The sequence below is a fragment of the Entelurus aequoreus genome, linkage group LG20 (genome assembly GCF_033978785.1).
Source record: "Entelurus aequoreus isolate RoL-2023_Sb linkage group LG20, RoL_Eaeq_v1.1, whole genome shotgun sequence".
Classification (NCBI taxonomy): domain Eukaryota; kingdom Metazoa; phylum Chordata; class Actinopteri; order Syngnathiformes; family Syngnathidae; genus Entelurus; species Entelurus aequoreus.
The window spans coordinates 17,799,247-17,817,891 of NC_084750.1; the positions used below are offsets into that span (position 1 = coordinate 17,799,247).

Sequence of the window (18,645 nt, forward strand, 5' to 3'; positions counted from 1 at the left end):
CTTTGAAAAATGTAAGGGTGAGCAAGCTGCAAACAGCCCCTTTAAGTCTTTAAAAAACAAAAAACAAAGATAAAAAAAGGTGTGTAAGTAGGATCAAACAATACAAAAATTGAATCTGAGTTAGTGTGCAACGTTGGGTTACCTCCAAGGGCAAGTAGGTGTGTTTCTGTTCCTGGCCAACCTGCAGGCAAGGCAGGTGGGCATACCTGAGATGTAGACTGTACTTCTCTCTGAAGTACTGCGCCACCGTGCGTTCAATGGTCTGGCCATTCTCCAGTTGCAAAGGAAAACTGGAAGACACATGAACTTATTATGCATCTCCCCGACAATTAGGTTTAAAAATCCCAAACATACGTCTGAAGGCTGGCAGGGCGCCTTGTTACGTTGCAGACTCTGTACTTCCGACGCATCGTTCCGCAGTGTGTCACTTCCACTTTCAGCCCTGGAAACAGTACATTGAAGCCGCCGGGAGAACATTCAAACATCGACTGACAATACTGTGGTGGAAACGATCACCACCTTTGATCTCCTTGGTGAATTTGACCCTGTGGGAATCGGTGAGTGGGCGAGGCTGCTCGTCAATGTTGTGAATGTCCAGGACCTCACACATGAACTGGAGGACTGGCTGGGATTTATAAAAAGCTGTGGCTGACACTGAAATAAAAAGGACAAGGACACAGTTGACCCTGGAATTTGGCAACCCAAAACATCACAACAAAAACACTGGACTCAACATTACAGTCAATATTTGCTGCACTTTGGCATGGACCCCTTTATGAAAAAATGTCCAACTGCTTAATATTAAGCAGAGAACAACAATGGTGTACTAATGGGTAGAATATTATATTCCATCTCCAGTGGTGGGTAATACAAAATGGTACATGTTCAAGTACTGTAGTCAGGGGTATGGCACCAAATTCTGGGCCCCCCATCCCACCCTAAACCCAACGTCACCGCCCCATACTCACATGGTATGTTTACATGCACTACAACACTAATTACTGCATGGATTTGGTTGAAACCAGCTTTTTGACTTTTGAAAGATGGGATTAACATCTCTAAAACATGTAGATAAACACACAACGTAATTGTTTTTTACAAAAAAAGCCAAAAAATTCAATATAAAGTGGCCAGAATATCAAATCATATAACCTGTCATTTACTTAATGATCATAAATCTGTCAAGTTTTCCTTTTCTTCAGAGTGTAAAATAAAGACTAGCTGATACAAAGAATCATAATACACTGTTATGATTATATTATCATAAGTTCTTAAATATAAGAATAGTATTCTTCCATCTGCTCCTTTCTGATCATGGAAATGTATAAGAAACAAAAAAACAATGAAAGTGTCAACTGTACATGGCTTGTATATATGCATTTTTATGAAAGGAATAAAAAGAAATGATGATGATAAGTGCATATCATGGGAATATAATCTATTTGAGTCTTTAAAAACATCTGTTTCCATCTTTAACGGGGTCTTTCAACACACCGGTTACAGGCAAAAGTGAAACTTAACGTAACCTTCTTTAACAAATAGATTCAATATATTTGGGTCTTGTGTATCCTGTCCTTGTTCCAAAATGCTGGTGCTGTGTGAATGCTTTAAAGTAAGCTTTAACGACATGACGTCTGCGTTGAGTGAAGTGTTCCAAGTTAGGTTTGCCGCAATTTAGGTGAAACGAACCATTTCATATTTCGAGTTATAGTCTTTGACATTCATTTGATTTAAGCAACATTGTTATTGAACTTTCACAGCTGTATTGATTTTATATCAACACTAATGCCATCTTTTTATAACTTAAATAGTTACGCAGAAAAAATAGCTTCGGGACAACATTCCCACTTTGTTGCCCCTGACTCTATACACAACAAGTGAGGGACAGGAAAAGTACATTCTGCAACATGATACGATGGGTGTGGCTAAAAGTGGACTACATTTTTATATTTTATTTGAAAGTTGTATTCATTAGAAAATTACCTGCCAGCAGGTGGCATTTTAAATGCTTTATTTTTAAAACTCATTCAAAATAGAAGCAGGTTTAGTATTTAGTTTTTTTACTGTATCAAAAATGAACCGGACCAAGGTCTTACTACAGAGGTGCATACCGAACAGTTATACCCCAAAAAACAATTTTAACATGTCTTTTGAAAAAACAAACTTTTAGATAAGAATTGTACCAGAACTACAGTAATTTTATAATGTCTTTAATGTCCTTTGTGTTCTTTGATGTTTCCCTCTTACACACATGTAAGAGAGATGTGTGCTATGGCTATAAGTTGTTTTTTCCCTTGGACCCCCTCTCCAGGAGCCCAGGCTTTTTTTTTCTCATCCCCCCCCCCATTGTTTACCTGTATCAGCTTTTTTGTAAGGGGCGCCGGAAGTTTGCAGACTCGTCAGTGATCCTGTTCGGTCTCCCTGTAATGTTTGATCCTGTTCTGTCTCCCTGATCTTGAATCGGATTGTGCTGAAAATTTTAATTTCCCCTCGGGGATTAATGAAGTATTTCTGATTCTGATTGAGAAATGTCTGCTGTTTCGATAAAATGTTAACATTCTTGGCTGGTGTTCGACTCATTCTGCTTCCGTTAGGTGCAGACTAGCAGTGATAAGCTCGAAATGCATGTTTTAAAGATTAAAGATTAAAGTACCAATGATTGTCACACACACACTAGATGTGGTGAAATTTGTCCTCTGCATTTGTCCCATCCCCTTGGGGCAGTGGGCAGCAGCGGCGCCGCGCCCGGGAATTTGATGATTTCTTTTTTTAATTCAATGAATATGATCTGCTTCTTTTACTAAAAGCTGTTCACTTTTTTCCCCCCTCCCATGGTTGGAAAACTAAGTTGTGTTCATCTTTAACTGTAATATAATGCTAACGAGTAAGATCGGATGTTTCGGTGGGATCTTCTGGCTTCACTGTGACATTCACTAATGGTTGAGTGGAGTTTATTTGGAACGTGCATGCATACAACATGATACATCACAATTCCCAGTTTCTCTATAAGACATGTTCAAAAAAAGGAGTAGGAAGAAGCAGAGCTTATTTAATCCTACCCCTTTTCCTTTACATAGCAGTTGCTAAAACTTTGCTTAAAACCTGTTAATTTATTCACAATATACTCCACAAGTAACATTAAAATATAATTAGTGAAGTTATATTTCATATGGTGAGATGAGTAAGATTATCTAGAAAATGAATGGATGGATGAAACTAATTCAAAATGTTTATCATGGTTCTTTGTACTTTGTAAAAAATTAAGTTTGAAGAGTTTCTTGAAGTAGATCATGTTGGCACATTGATTTCTTTGCTTAATCCCTTCCATCATTTAATTCCACATACTGATATACTGAAGGTCTTAAGTGTTGTACGTGCGTACAAATGTTTTAAATTGCAATTTTCTCTAAGATAATTTTCCTCCTCTTTTGTTGAGAAGAATTGTTGTACATTCCTGGGTAGCAGATTGTAGTTTGCTTTGTGTATAACTTGAGCCGTTTGCAAGTTCCCTATGTCGTGGAATTTCTGTATTTCCTATTCAATGAATAAATGGTTTGAACGTTCTCTATATCCAACATTGTGTATTATTCTAACTGATCTTTTTTGTAACACGGTTACATTGGTAGGGATGCTTGTAACTCAGCAAATAGCTGACTTGTTTTAAAACACTCAAGTTAAGGTACCACTGTATCAAAAATACTTGATTTGCAACCAACACAACTACAAAGAGAGAATATAACCGATGTGCCCTAAATATCAACAGAAGAAGCCGTGTACTGTACACAAAACCAGCACAGTCTCACTATGGCCCCGTTCTATTTTAAGGGTGAAATACCCTGATCCTACATTGTCACAAGATCTGTTTCTTTGTCAAAATGCCAAATTTAAATGGAAAATTTCTCTTTAAAAAACACAAAACAAGCTAATTCACCATCAATGTTGAGCATCATCTTCCACATGGCTGGTCGTACGGACTGATGGAAGCCAAACCAAACCTCTCTTCCTCCGCCGAGTGGATGGTCGTAGCCCTCCGGGGAAGAGAAGAAGGACCTGCCAACAGGTGTGTACCTGATGGTCACACACAGCAAAGCAATAACATTACAAATGGAAGATGATGATGATAATAATAATGCAGCATTGAACGACATAAACCCTTTCAGGGGTGAGCGCTCACTTCATGGAGGGCAGGTGTCGCAGCACGACATCGACGGCGTGCACCGGGTTGACGTTGACTGGTTTGTCCAGGTCAACCGGTTCGGATACGGCGCGTCCCATCAGGACCTCGTGCAGCAAATGCCAGCTGACCATTGATACAAACCTTATGTTGACCTTAAACGGGCGGTCCTTCCCGCCTTCCCCTGGCAGGGTTACATCCAAATCAACCTGCAGAGAAATAGACTTTGGGTGGGTTATTTTTGCATGCAGTACAAGTTACAATTGTGGCAAGGCATAGACTTTGACTTGTATGGATGGAATATGACTTATAAAAAATACCTTTTACAATCCATTTTCTACCCCTTGTCCCTTTTGGGGTCGCGGGGGGTGCTGGATATAGTACACAACACTCATAATTAGAGAGGCTCTATATTAGAGTTATCAGATGTGGAGATATTGCTCAGCTTCTAATACTGATATCAACCGATAACGATATATACAGTGGCTCTTCCCTCAAACTAATATCAGGTCACATAGGGGTTGAGTAGGGGTGTAACGGTACACAAACATTTCGGTTCGGTACGTACCTCGGTTTAGGGGTCACGGTTCGGTTCATTTTCGGTACAGTAAGAAAACAAAAAATATATAAATGTTTTGGTTATTTACCAAATTTGTAAACAATGGCATAACATACATATACACACAGGGTCCATGTGTACTCGTTCGGTACACCTCTGAACCGAACCGAAACCTCCGTACCGAAACGGTTCAATAAAAATACATGTACCGTTACACCCCTAGGGTTGAGTATTGTTTAAATATTCTCCAAAACTGGTTTAAAAAATAAAAAAAGAACCGTATTTTCCAGACTATAAGGTGCACTTAAAATCTTTTTTTTCCCCTCAAAACTTGACAGTGCGCCTTATAACGCGGTGCGCCTATGTAAGGAATAAGTTTGGTTGAGCTTACCCACCTCGAAGCCATTTTATTTGGTATATGGTGTAATGTTAAGTGTGACCAATAGATGGCAGTCAAACATAAGAGATGCGTAGGCTGCACTATGACTCAAGTAAACACCAACATTTCATAAGTTCCATTGAAAATATAGAACATTACATACGGCGCTCAAAAGTCTATCAAAATGTTTTAGTAGGACTTTGGTAAGCTATGAAGCCGAACCGCTTGATGGATTGTACTGTGCTTCAACATAGGAGTATTATTATGGTGTGTGTGTGTGTATAAGGTAAGACATTATCTGGCGTTTTGTTTCACAATATTATGCAAAAGCAACTTTTCTTACCTTCTGGTACCTGCTGATCTGTATTTGGGATCTGCATAAATCCTGAACATTTTATCGAATACGCCATTGTAGTCATAAGCTTCTTTTTCTCTACCTTCTTGTTATGGGACATTCATCCTCCGCTGTTGCCATTTGTAATATAAAGTAGTGTAAAGTTCTTAATTAAAATTGCCATCAGAGCGCTAAAACATACCGGTGAAGTGAGTTTACATAATTCACCCAAGGAATTTTAGTTACTAGAGAGTTCCGGTCGGACGGTTTTTCACGGGACACATTTCCGATGTTTCCGGGTGAGGAGATGCTGCTCTGTTATTGATTGAAGTAAAGTCTGAATGTCATTAAAATAATTAGCGCCATCTTTTGACACTTCTTCCACTCCCGTCCTTGCACGCTACACCGCTACAACAAAGATGACGGGGAGAAGACGCTGTCGAAGGTGAGCCACGTAAATAAAACCGCCCACAAAACGGCGCATCCTGAAGCGACTAACTTTTGTTTAGAATCTGCTACTTTGGCGACAGCTGGAGCAACTTCTTTCACTGATGTAGTAGCGTCACAGTGCTGCAACCAAACTAGACAATCATTGAATAGATACTCCACTTTGGCCCGCCCACATACGCTGAGCGAATGAGTAAGAGTGCTCGAAAAAGGGTCGCCGGGCTTCCGATTGGATGGTCAGTCTGGGTGGAATCCCTTTTTGATTTACAGCAAAACGAGCAAATCATCAATCTTGAAATATAAAACTGCCAAAGCATTTTTCAACTTCCATTCCAATGTTGCTGTTATGGAAATATTTATATTTTTTTTAAAAAGGGACGTTTTCTTTGTAATATCTATCATGTTTGTATATTTTATCGATTACTGGCAACTGTACTCACAATTAAAGTAACTGAAAAATAGCTTTCCCTACTTGAAAGAGCAGCAGCTGCCACTGGTAAGACAGCCTGTGTTACATTGTACAATAACAATTACAAAAAGAGCAAAATGATAATACTAATTACTAATAAGACGTTTTAAATGTATGTGAAATATTTTTAGCATTAAAATATATATTTACTAGGGGTTTAACGGAACATGTATTTGTATTGAACAGTTTCGGTACGGGGGTTTCGGTTCGGTTCGGAGGTGTACCGAACGAGTTTCCACACAGATATATTAAGTAGCGTAACGTACGTTGTGTAAACAATGCACACCGAGGCACAACACACGGCATGCTAGCAGCTAACGGGCTAGGATAGACTGACCATACGTCCTCTTTTCACCGGACATGTCCTCTTTTGCGGAGCTGTCAGGGCGGAGTTTCTTAAATGCCTCAAATGTCCGGCATTTTGAGTTAGGGTTGCGTGTATTTTCAATGTACGTTCAGGGTTAAGAAGGGGTTAAAAACAAAACAAATTTTGCACGCAGCAGCATTGGTGAGGGAGGGGCAGAGACAGAGAGAGAGAGAGTTATGATAAACGCGTATGCGTCGCCTGGCTCTGCTTTTTATCCATAGATTTATCACATTTAATTTTTTATTATCTATAGCAGGGGTGTCAAAAGTGTGCCCCGGAGACCATTTGCTAATGTTTTAAAAGGCCCACGGCACATTCTAAAAATACTATTAAAATAAACAAAAACATAACAAAAGTGAAATAAAAAAGCTTAAAAGTTAAATGTAATTTAGAAAAAGTTGCAATGTTGACTAATAAAACAAAGCTGTTTTTTCTTTCTTTCAAACTGTCATTGCTCAAAACATAATATTGAATCAAAATCAATGTTATGAATTATTGACCTATCCAAGGTTCGGATTACTTCACATGTGAATTATATTTTTTATATACATCAAATATTCCACTAAGAAAAATATTTTTGGTGGAAGATTTTGCAAATTTGGTAAATAAATAACCCAAAAATGTATATTTTGTCGTTTTCTTACTGTACCGAAAATGAACCGAACCGTGACCTCTAAACCGAGGTACGTACCGAACCAAAATTTGTGTACCGTTACACCCCTTATATTTACATATGCATCAACAATTATGCAAATTGTACTATAACGTCACATTGGCCACACCCCCACATGTTGATTTCAAGCTGAGGGAAACCCTGGATATGCTTTGATATGTCCAGGGTGTACCCCGCCTTCCGCCCGATTGTAGCTGAGATCGGGGTCGCAGGGGGCGCTGGAGCCTAAGGGAATAAGCGGTAGAAAATGGATGGATGGATGGATCTCAAATACTATCGGACCTCCCTACTCATAAATAATGGAGCTTTGGGTATCCTGCTACTCTATCAAAGCATGCTTGTCAAAAAGTTATTTTTTTCCCCCCAAGTTTTTTGTTCATGTCAATATTATAATTTTTAGCTGTGTTTGCTCCAGAAAGCTCTGCTGCAGACAGATATTTAAATGTCACTATAAACTTTACAGATCTACTCTGTGGCGACCAAGTGTGGCATTACCCATAGTTCCACCTTGCAGGCGTGCTATGTTACAGTTTTCTAAAGTCTACAGACGTCAACAATACCGCTCATCTCCAAAAGCCGCTTTATTTCTCAAGAGTTGAGTCGGGGGGGTTGGGGGGGGGGTAAAAGTGGCTTCCCTCTAGACTCGTGTCAGTGACAACCACAACATGATCGGCGACTCCTACCCCAGAAGCAGCGACAGGAAGTGGTTTAGCGGTGTAGAGGCTTCTCTTCCCATCGTAAACTGGAAGTTGGTCGCCAAAGATGGTCACCTTGAAGTGCTGAACCATGGTGTTCACCACCTCCCTGTGTATGCATCACTTCGGTCAATTAAAGAAACACTATTGTGGTTTGATTGTGGGAAACCATCCTTTCGGTTACCTGTTGACCCGGCGAGGACATTTGTCAGGATTGATATCCACCTCATAGAGGTAGACTTCGATCTTGGGGATATCGACCTGGAAACAGTTGGCGAGAAGCTTGATGGGCTTCCCGATGGTGCCATAGCCAGGTCGCCGTGGCAATGAAAAAAGCGCTTGTGCTCTAGCATCTCCTGCAACACCAAAAGCACATAACAGGGGCGATGAAACAGTACTAGGTCTTTGTTTTAAGCAGGGACAAACCCAGCAAGGCAAAATGTAGGTCAGTAGCCGCCCGAAACAACATCAATAACACATCAAGATGGAAATTGTGCCCCAGAGCAACTACCTAAATTGGCTAATGACCTGACATGCTCAGTTGGTGTGTAATTCATGCAGGAAGTTGACTCCCTTTCATTCAATAGTTTTGGTTGCCATGGCAGCAGTTGGAAAGAGGTACACTTACACATGTAACGGATGTAAATCTCACTCCCTGGCGCCTTAAATGGACCCATTATGCAAAAACCAACTTTTCCTACCAATTGTGTATATGGGATCTGCGCAAGTCCCAAAAATGTTAAACAGGGATTTGTATAAAACAAATGTTGCCTTCCTACATACTTTCTCCAGACGAAAAGTTTGGAATTCGCCCAATTTGGGACATTTTACCAATTGGTGATGTCAGCGGATATCTCCATATATGGCATAAAATACGGCTGTACGATTAATCGACATCTATTGGTGGACATTGCATTGATCTTGGAGGGTGTGTCAGTCGATCGCCAGCCAGGCAATAAAAAAAAAAAAGACCCAAAAATTAGCCATCAATCTTCACCAAGACGTCACTTTCGTCACTTGATTGACATTCTCTGCACCCGAAGGTCTTGTGAGATGACGCTGGCTGCTGCTGCTACATCATTATTGAGAAAAAATGACCGACAGGAAGGCGAGAAACACTATTTCAGACTCTCGCGCCGTACCTGCCGTCAAAACTCTAAAGACCGACTGCACGGTTCCTATCTTCACAATAAAAAGCGCTGCTTCATCCTCCCTGCGCTAACAAAATAAGAGTCTGAGAAAGCTGGCGCGCACAAGCTACGTAGTTTAACGCCAATGTATTTATTGTTAAGTGTATAAAAAGGAGAATGGAAGCTGGACAAATAAGATGGCAAAAAGCAACCACTTCCATGTGGCACTGGACAGAAAGGAGGACTTTTTCTCCTCCATTTGAAAATGCGGAGGTTATCATCACTACTGTCTGATTCCAATCAATGCAAGTCATCACAATCCGGTAATACACCAACTTATATTCTTGTCTTGTAAACATGCTTGTATTATCAATAAACACAATTAACTTAACAAAAACCTCCCTTTCATCAACAAATATTTATATATATATATTTTTTAAATATATATATTTTTTTAAATATTTGTTGATGAAAGGGAAATAATAAATAATAAAAATATATATTTTTTAAATATATATATATATATATATATATTATTATTTTTTTAATTTTTTTTTTTTTAAATATTTGTTGATGAAAGGGAGGTTTTTGTTAAGTTAAAGGCCTACTGAAACCCACTACTACCGACCACGCAGTCTGATAGTTTATATATCAATGATGAAATCTTAACATTATAACACATGCCAATACGGCCGGGTTAACTTATAAAGTGACATTTTAAATTTGCCGCTAAACTTCCGGTTCGAAACGCCTCTGCGGATGACGTATGCGTGTGACGTAGCCCGGCGAACACGGGTATGCCTTCCACATTGAAGCCGATACGAAAAAGCTCTGTTTTCATTTCATAATTCCACAGTATTCTGGACATCTGTGTTCGTGAATCTGTTTCAATCATGTTCATTGCATTATGGAGAAGGAAGCCAAGCAAGCAAAGAAGAAAGTTGTCGGTGCGAAATGGACGTATTTTTCGAACGTAGTCAGCCACAACAGTACACAGCCGGCGCTTCTTTGTTTACATTCCCGAAAGATGCAGTCAAGATGGAAGAACTCGGATAACAGAGACTCTAACCAGGAGGACTTTTGATTTGGATACACAGACGCCTGTAGGGAACTGGGACAACACAGACTCTTACCAGGATTACTTTGATTTGGATGACAAAGACGCAGACGTGCTACTGTGAGTATGCAGCTTTGGCTTTTTTTTGCGTATGTACGTAACTTTTTTAAAATATATAAGCTTTATGAACCTTGGGTTAGGTGAACGGTCTTTTGGGCTGAGTGATTGTGTGTGTTGATCATGTGTTTGAATTGTATTGGCGTGTTCTATGGAGCTAGGAGCTAGCAGAGGAGCTAGGAGCTAGCATAACACGTACCGTACGTGCGCGTCACGTACGTAACTTTTTAAAAATATATAAGCTTTATGAACCTTGGGTTAGGTGAACGGTCTTTTGGGCTGAGTGATTGTGTGTGTTGATCAGGTGTTTGAATTGTATTGGCGTGTTCTATGGAGCTAGGAGCTAGCAGAGGAGCTAGGAGCTAGCATAACAAACACGCAGGTGTTATTATGCAGGATTAATTTGTGGCATATTAAATATAAGCCTGGTTGTGTTGTGGCTAATAGAGTATATATATGTCTTGTGTTTATTTACTGTTGTAGTCATTCCCAGCTGAATATCAGGTACCGTGAGTATGCAGCCTTGGCTGCTAAACATTCGATAACTTGACCGTATGTGCGCGTCACGTACGTAACTTTTTAAAAATATATAAGCTTTATGAACCTTGGGTTAGGTAAACGGTCTTTTGGGCTGAGTGATTGTGTGTGTTGATCAGGTGTTTGAATTGTATTGGCGTGTTCTATGGAGCTAGGAGCTAGCAGAGGAGCTAGGAGCTAGCATAACAAACACGCAGGTGTTTTTATGCAGGATTAATTTGTGGCATATTAAATATAAGCCTGGTTGTGTTGTGGCTAATAGAGTATATATATGTCTTGTGTTTATTTACTGTTGTAGTCATTCCCAGCTGAATATCAGGTCACCCCCGGCTCTCACAGCATCTTCCCTATCTGAATAGCTTCAACTCCCCACTAGTCCTTCACTTGCACTTCACTCATCCACAAATCTTTCATCCTCGCTCAAATTAATGGGGAAATTGTCGCTTTCTCGGTCCGAATTTCTCTCACTTCATGCGGCCATCATTGTAAACAATAGGGAACTTTGCGTATATGTTCAACTGACTACGTCACGCTACTTCCGGTAGGTGCAAGCCTTTTTTTTATCAGATACCAAAAGTTGCAATCTTTATCGTCGTTGTTCTATACTAAATCCTTTCAGCAAAAATATGGCTATATCGCGAAATGATCAAGTATGACACATAGAATAGATCTGCTATCCCCGTTTAAATAAAAAAAATTCATTTCAGTAGGCCTTTAAGGTTTTTATTGATAATACAAGCATGTTTAACATATAGATTCCTTTCTTTCATGAAGACAAGAATATAAGTTGGTGTATTACCTCATTCTGATGACTTGCATTGATTGGAATCAGACAGTAGTGATGATAACCACATTTTTAAATGGAGGAGAAAAAAAGTCCTCCTTTCTGTCCAATACCACATGAAAGTGCTTGCTTTTTGCCATCTTATTTGTCCAGCTTCCATACACTTTACAAGAAATACATTGGCGGAAAACGCCAAGTCTTGCTAGCTTGTGCTAGCTTTCAAAGACTCTTACTTTGTTAGCGCAGGCAGGATGAAGCAGGGCTTTTATTGTGAAGACAGGAACTGTGCAGTCGGTCTTTAGAGTTTTGACGAGTCTGTTGAAATAAAGTGTTTCTCGCCTTCCAGTCGGTCCTTTTTTCTTAATAATGAACGGGCAGCAGCCAGCGTCATCTCACAAGACCTTCAGGTGCCGTGAATGTCAATCAAGTGACGAAAAAGACGTCTTGGTGAAGATTGATGATCGCTAATTTTTAGGTCTATTTTCTTTTAATGCCTGGCTGGCGGTCGACTGACACACCCTCCACCATCGACGTAATGGGAACCCCTGCTCCAACTTGTATCCGTCAGTAAACTCGCTCTGGAAGCGCTAAAATCTACAACATGGCTGACGGGGAGAAGACGCGGTCAAAGTGGAACGGCGTAAATAAGACCGTCCATAAAACGGTGCATCCTGAAGAGACGGTTAGAAAGCAGCTTTAAGATGCTCTGTTAAAAAAGCTATATTCAATTTTGACCAAATAACCACCATTACATGTTATGGAGACCACAAGGAAGTGTTTTAAATGTAGAAGAAAATGACTTTTTTTTTTTTAAAGAGCTGCCCAGGACAACATCCTAGCGCTCGTCTCTCAATCAGCCCACCCTGGTTCGAGTCCCGGATAAGAGTGAAGGGGCAGATTCAGACTGGTTCTACACACACACACAAACAGCTGTCAAAGTGAACCAGGCCCTCAGACTTCAGGCACACCTGACGGGTTCACGACACCTGCCTTCGACAGACAAACAATGACAACTAAACTGGTTTTGGGTCAGTCTCTCTCTCTCTCACACACGCCGTACTCACACTCATAAAAATGATGAAAGAAATGCTTGTTCACATTTGTTGCATTATCATTTTTCACTTATTTTAAGTGTTTAAAAAGCTTGAAGGATTGGATCTTTACTCCCGTACAATTTATGCAAGAAACTCAGCTCCATTTGACCAGCCGGCCTCTACCAGTAACAGTTAGCGACAAGCATGTTAACATTGTTGATAAACCCATAAAGTAAACGAGCTGAAATGACCAATATTGCCCCCTGGTGTTTTGGAGGCACATTTAGCATTCACCCTCGCAGTTTTGTGCTCTGTTCCGTGTGAATGCACTCTTAATTTGTCCATCGATGGAATTAGAACTAGCTGCATGTAAACCGGGTGGAATTATGAAGAGAACAAACTATGGCAGTAAGTCAGCGGTGACCATTACGTCGATCGCGAGCTACCGGTCGATGGCGGAGGGTGTGTCAGTCCATTGCCAGCCAGGCATTAAAAAAATAGATCTAAAAATTAGCCATCATCAATCTTCACCAAGACGTCACTTGATTGACATTCACAGCACCCGAGGGTCTTGTGAGATGACGCTGGCTGCTGCCAGATCATTAAGAAAAAATTAACAGGAAGGCGAGAAACACTTTATTTCAAAAGACTGACGCCGTACCTGCTGTCAAAACTCTAAAGACAGACTGCACAGTTCCTGTCTTCACAATAAAATCCCTGCTTCATCCTGCCTGCACTAACAAAATAAGAGTCTCAGAAAGCTAGCAAGTTTACGGAGCTTGCCGCCAATGTATTTCTTGTAAAGTGCATAAAAAGCAGTACGGAAGCTGGACAAATAAGATGCCAAAAAACAACCACTTTCATGTGGTATTGGACACAAGGAGTTCTTTTTCTCCTCCATTTGAAAATGTGGACGTTATCATCACTACTGTCTGATTCCAATCAATGCAAGTCATCAGAATCAGTACAAAATACACCAACTTATATTATTGTCTTTGTGAAAGAAAGGAATGTTAAACATGCTTGTATTATCATTAAACGTGTTAAAAACATTTCATAAATAAATAAATATGAATTACATATATAAATGAGGTGGATCCCTTCGACTTGGACAATTGACAAAGTAGCTCGCCTGCAGAAAATGTGTGGGCATCCCTGCACTAAACAGACTAATGTTTGCATGTAAATGTGTGAGTTAATGGTAGGATGACCGTTACATACAGTACATGTCCTGGTCATGCCCAGTTTCCATACATTTGTGGCGGGGCACCACAGACAAACTTGGCCCGCCACAAATAACTTTGCCATTAACTGTTTATCATCGCTCATAAACAATGGGAATAACTGAAAATATAGCTTTTTGTTACAACTACATTAGTTGGTTGGTTGGATTAATTAAGCAATCAAATAAAAAAACACTTTGTAGCCTCAATGCATGCAGTCTTTTAGGGAAGATAGTTGAAGTAAACAAGGATTTTTTATTTTAATCATTTCTTATAAATGCACTCAACATTGAAATGTCACTTTTTCATGGGAACATCGCTTTAAATTGCCTATATTAAAAAATAGTTCAGTTTTATGTAATGTGGTCTAAAACCAGGAACAGCCAGAGAATCAAACCAAACGAGTGATAAATTGAGTGACAATGTATTTAACAAAAACTTTAGATTTTTTTTTTGGAAGAATAGTGTTCGAATTTTTTAACAACTAGTTAGCATTACATACAAACTCTAGATGGCAACATGTCCTTGCATGCGTTTAAGTAAAAGATGGACTACGCAAGTCAAACATACAAGATGGTGTTATCTGCCAAAATAGACTTTTACCGTGTTTCCGCTCATTTGCTGCTCTTGAATAAGCAGGATGGTAACATGCGGTATCATTGATGTAGTGCTACTATGAAACGCCAGCTCCGTTAGACAATCCAAACATTTCACCACCATGTGTTTTTTCATTTTTAAAATGATCGCAAAACCTTTTGACCGCTTCTCTCGTCTTCTTTGGGCCCTTTGCGCTCCTTATCCCTCTTTTTCAAGCCCGTCTCCTTCAGGCCACGTCATATCGCTCTCCTGTCCTCCTAGTTACAACTTTGGTTAAGTGGCGGCACGCTCCTTAACAGGCCTCGCATGCACCTGGTCCACCAGAGAATAAAAAGACGCAGCGGGAGAGATCAGTGTTTCCAACTTAGCAACTTTTTCAGGCGTTATCGGAGAACAGTATAAGAGAGGAGTATGGCTCTTAACGAGCAGCGGGTGCTGCTGTGCTCCCCCCCCCCCATCTAAAAAAAAAAAAAAAAAAAGCACTCACAGGTGGCTCAATCTTCTTTGTGACATTAGCTATTGTCTCCTACAGTGTACATTACAATTAGGGCTGCAACAACTAATTGATTAAATCGATTAAAAAAATAGTTGGCGATTAATTTAGTCATCGATTCGTTGGATCTATGCTATGCGCAGAGGCAATTTTTTAATTTTTTTTTATTTTTATAAATCTTTATTTATAAACTGCAACATGTACAAACAGCTGAGAAGCAATCAAAATAAGTATGGTGCCAGTATGCTGTTTTTTTTTCAATAAAATACTGGAAAGGATAGAAATGTAGTTTGTCTCTTATCCGATTATCAATCGATTAATCGAAGTAATAATCGACAGATTAATCGATTATCAAATTAATCGTTAGTTGCAGCCCTAATAATAAAGTTGCCTTGCCTAATTACAATTACTTCCAAATGACCAATTATGCAAATTAGACAATATCGTCATTTCGACCCTGCAACAAACCACCACAAATAGATTGCAGTCCTGTGGGAAACACTGATTAGCATTGTATTGAAATGTTTAACCATTTTTTTTACATTTTAGCCTGTAACAAGCACACATTTCAATATATTGTGTAAGAGGTAATGTAGGAGCCTAAATGCTGTTTAAGTTCATTTACATTTTATGGAAGGTGCTTTATGTTTATTCAGCCAAAATGGGACTATTTACTTTATTTGCATGTTTAGACAAATTATTACATTTGTCTAAATAATTTGATGACGCAACTGTTTAAATTGCATACATGGCGCAAAAAAACTGGATCAATTCCCCCGCACCTGACTGCCATTATCCATAATACCTTGTGTCCAAAAACCCACCTACCACACAGATCCTCCCGCCATGTATGCAATTTAAACAGTTACATCATCAAATTATTTAGACAAATGTAATAATTATTCTAAGCATGCAACTAAAGTAAATAGTCCCATTTTGGCTGAATAAACATAAAGCACCTGCCATAAAATGTAAATTAACTTAAACAGCATTTAGGCTCCTACAGGTAGCAACACGTGACAACCAAATTATATATATATATATATATATATATATATATATATATATATATATATATATATATATATATATATATTTTTTTTTTTTTTTTTTTTTTTTTTTTTTTATTTTTAAGATATAAAAAAATAAAAATAAAGTATTAACAAAAACAGAAATGAGCACTATATTATCCTTACGGTCGTCAGTCAAGAGAACCCACCTGTTGTTCCGCTTTCCATTCATGAGTTCTCTCCCCGGACGACCCGGCACCAAGACACCAATCCAATCCTTCTTGCTCCACAAGAGGACTCCCCGCTCTCCCGGCTAATGTGGCCCGGGGGTTACAATTAGCAATTGACAGTTGTCACCTGGTCGAGCTGCCGTCCAAGCTGAAATGAGGGGGGAATCATCTTAATGTTTGTCACCTTTGGCAGCACCGCCGAGCGCTAGCTGGCTAGCACTCGACCAAACTGTGGCAACGTTAGCTTTTAGCCACCGTCATTAACGACGAACTGACAACACCGCGGACAAAACGCGTGTTCATATTTACCCAATGTCGACGTCGTTCGCCGGTTACTTAACGTGACAGGCGTTTGTGTTCGAACGGCGGCGAGCTTTCAGCGCCTCAGAGTCCGCCTCGACAGCAGCGACAGTCCGGTGTGAAATGTACAATTTTGCGGCGCCCTCTTCTACTCTTACAACAAGCACGCAACAAGTGGATAGTACTACTTCCGGAATGCCCCTTCACAATAATGTCGAAGAGCGTGGAAAGTCCACTCTAAGATAAACGCTTACATAATGCATTTTTTTTTTGTTGCGATTACCAGTACAGTATTTTTTCCAAACAGATAATATAAATTATTGAGGAAATAATGTTTATTTGTCTTCACCGTAAGTTGAGAGGAAATTGTTTTAGTTCTGCAATACCATACGAACATTTCCGGTTTGGCGTTGTTGTACAGTGTCAACTTTACAAATAAAGTTCGCCCAGGGAACTCCGTCAGGAAATACCAAAAGTTGGGATTGCGTCACTTCCTACCCACTTTTTGGTTTGGACTGGAAAATTATATAATATTTACTTTTTTCCTTTAAACACCCCGACGATGATATATTATCGCATGCGTACTTGTCTTTAGTGACACGGCGACTGGAAGTCTATTGCGCCATGTGAGTATTATTAAAGTGTCAGTCCGGTGTGAAATGTACAATTTGTACTCTTACTTCAAGCACACAAAAAGTGGAGAGTACTATTTCCGGAATGCCCCTTCACATAAATGTCTATGAAATAAACGCTTACACAATGCATCTTTTTTGCGATTATCAGTACAGTATTTTTTTGAAAACAGATCATATATTTTAACAGAATAAATATTGTAAATTATTATTATTATTATTTGTCTTCAACTTTGTGAAAGTTACAAAGTTGAGGGGAAATTGGTTTAGTTCTGAACTAACATACGAACATTTCCGGTTTGGCTTTGCTGTACAGTGTTAACTTTACACATAAAGTTCGCCCAGGGAACTACGTCAGGAAAAAAAATGTGTTATTTGGATTTACACGGTATGAAAAAAAAAATCTAAAAATAAATTTTACTTTTGCAACCTCATTATAATATTGGCTAAATTGTATATATTTATAAATGTAATTTTCTCAATACCCAACCTGTTTTTTGTGCCTTTTTAATAAAGAATTAGAACTTTACTTTAAAACGCTTTCTACCTCTAACAACCAAAAAGCTGTGAAAACTATTATGCTGTGTTCCAAATTTGGACTATTTACGGAACTTGTGAGAGCCTATGGCTTTACATTTTGTTACACACACACACACACACATATATATATATAGTTACTTTCCATGAATTGATTAACGTGGACCCCACTTAAACAAGTTGAAAAACTTATTCGGGTGTTACCATTTAGTGGTCAATTGTTCGGAATATGTACTGTACTGTGCAATCTACTAATAAAAGTTTCAATTTTAAAAAAAATAAAAATTATTGAGTTTACAACCCCCTGGCGCTGTTTTGTACTGTTTTTGTACTGTTTCTGTACTTGTTTTGATTATTAATATTATTTCTTTGCTTGTATCTAAATGTTGCATATTATAAATAAAGGTTTATAAAAATCACAAAAAAAATTAAATAAACTCCGTCATGAAATACCAAAAGTTGTAATTACGTCACTTACTACCCACTTTTTGGTTTGGCCTGGAAAATTATATTATATTTACTTTTTCCTTTAAACACCCCAATGATGATATATATATATATATATATATATATATATATATATATATATATATATATATATATATATATATATATATATATATATATATATATATATATATATATATATATATATATATATATATATATATGTATGTATATATATATATATATATATATATATATATATATATATATATATATATATATATATATATATATATATATATATATTTTTTTTTAAATTTATCAATGTTTTTATTTATTTTATTTTATTTATTTTTTTATTGTATTTTTATTTTTTATTTTTTTTGCTGCGCTTTTCTGAATTTATTAATCACTCCAAGG

At 38.4% G+C, this 18,645-nt stretch overlaps 1 protein-coding gene across 2 annotated transcripts in view; it reads right to left on the minus strand.

The window, feature by feature from the left end:
- The window catches only part of ago3b (argonaute RISC catalytic component 3b), a 34,385-nt gene extending 17,608 nt beyond the window's left edge, over nt 1-16,777 (minus strand). Inside the window, exons 1-9 of one of the 2 annotated variants that reach the window (XM_062029538.1) lie at nt 16,619-16,777; nt 16,289-16,457; nt 8,282-8,453; nt 8,086-8,206; nt 4,175-4,383; nt 3,932-4,068; nt 520-654; nt 355-442; nt 143-290 (exon numbers count right to left, since the gene is read on the minus strand). In XM_062029538.1, the coding sequence (XP_061885522.1) occupies nt 143-290; nt 355-442; nt 520-654; nt 3,932-4,068; nt 4,175-4,383; nt 8,086-8,206; nt 8,282-8,453; nt 16,289-16,307 (1,029 nt within the window). In that variant the 5' untranslated portion in view covers nt 16,308-16,457; nt 16,619-16,777. Of the gene's footprint in view, nt 1-142; nt 291-354; nt 443-519; nt 655-3,931; nt 4,069-4,174; nt 4,399-8,085; nt 8,207-8,281; nt 8,454-16,288; nt 16,458-16,618 lie in introns of both variants that reach the window. The other variant, XM_062029537.1, reaches the window with a different exon arrangement.
- Between the last annotated feature and the right edge of the window lie 1,868 nt (nt 16,778-18,645).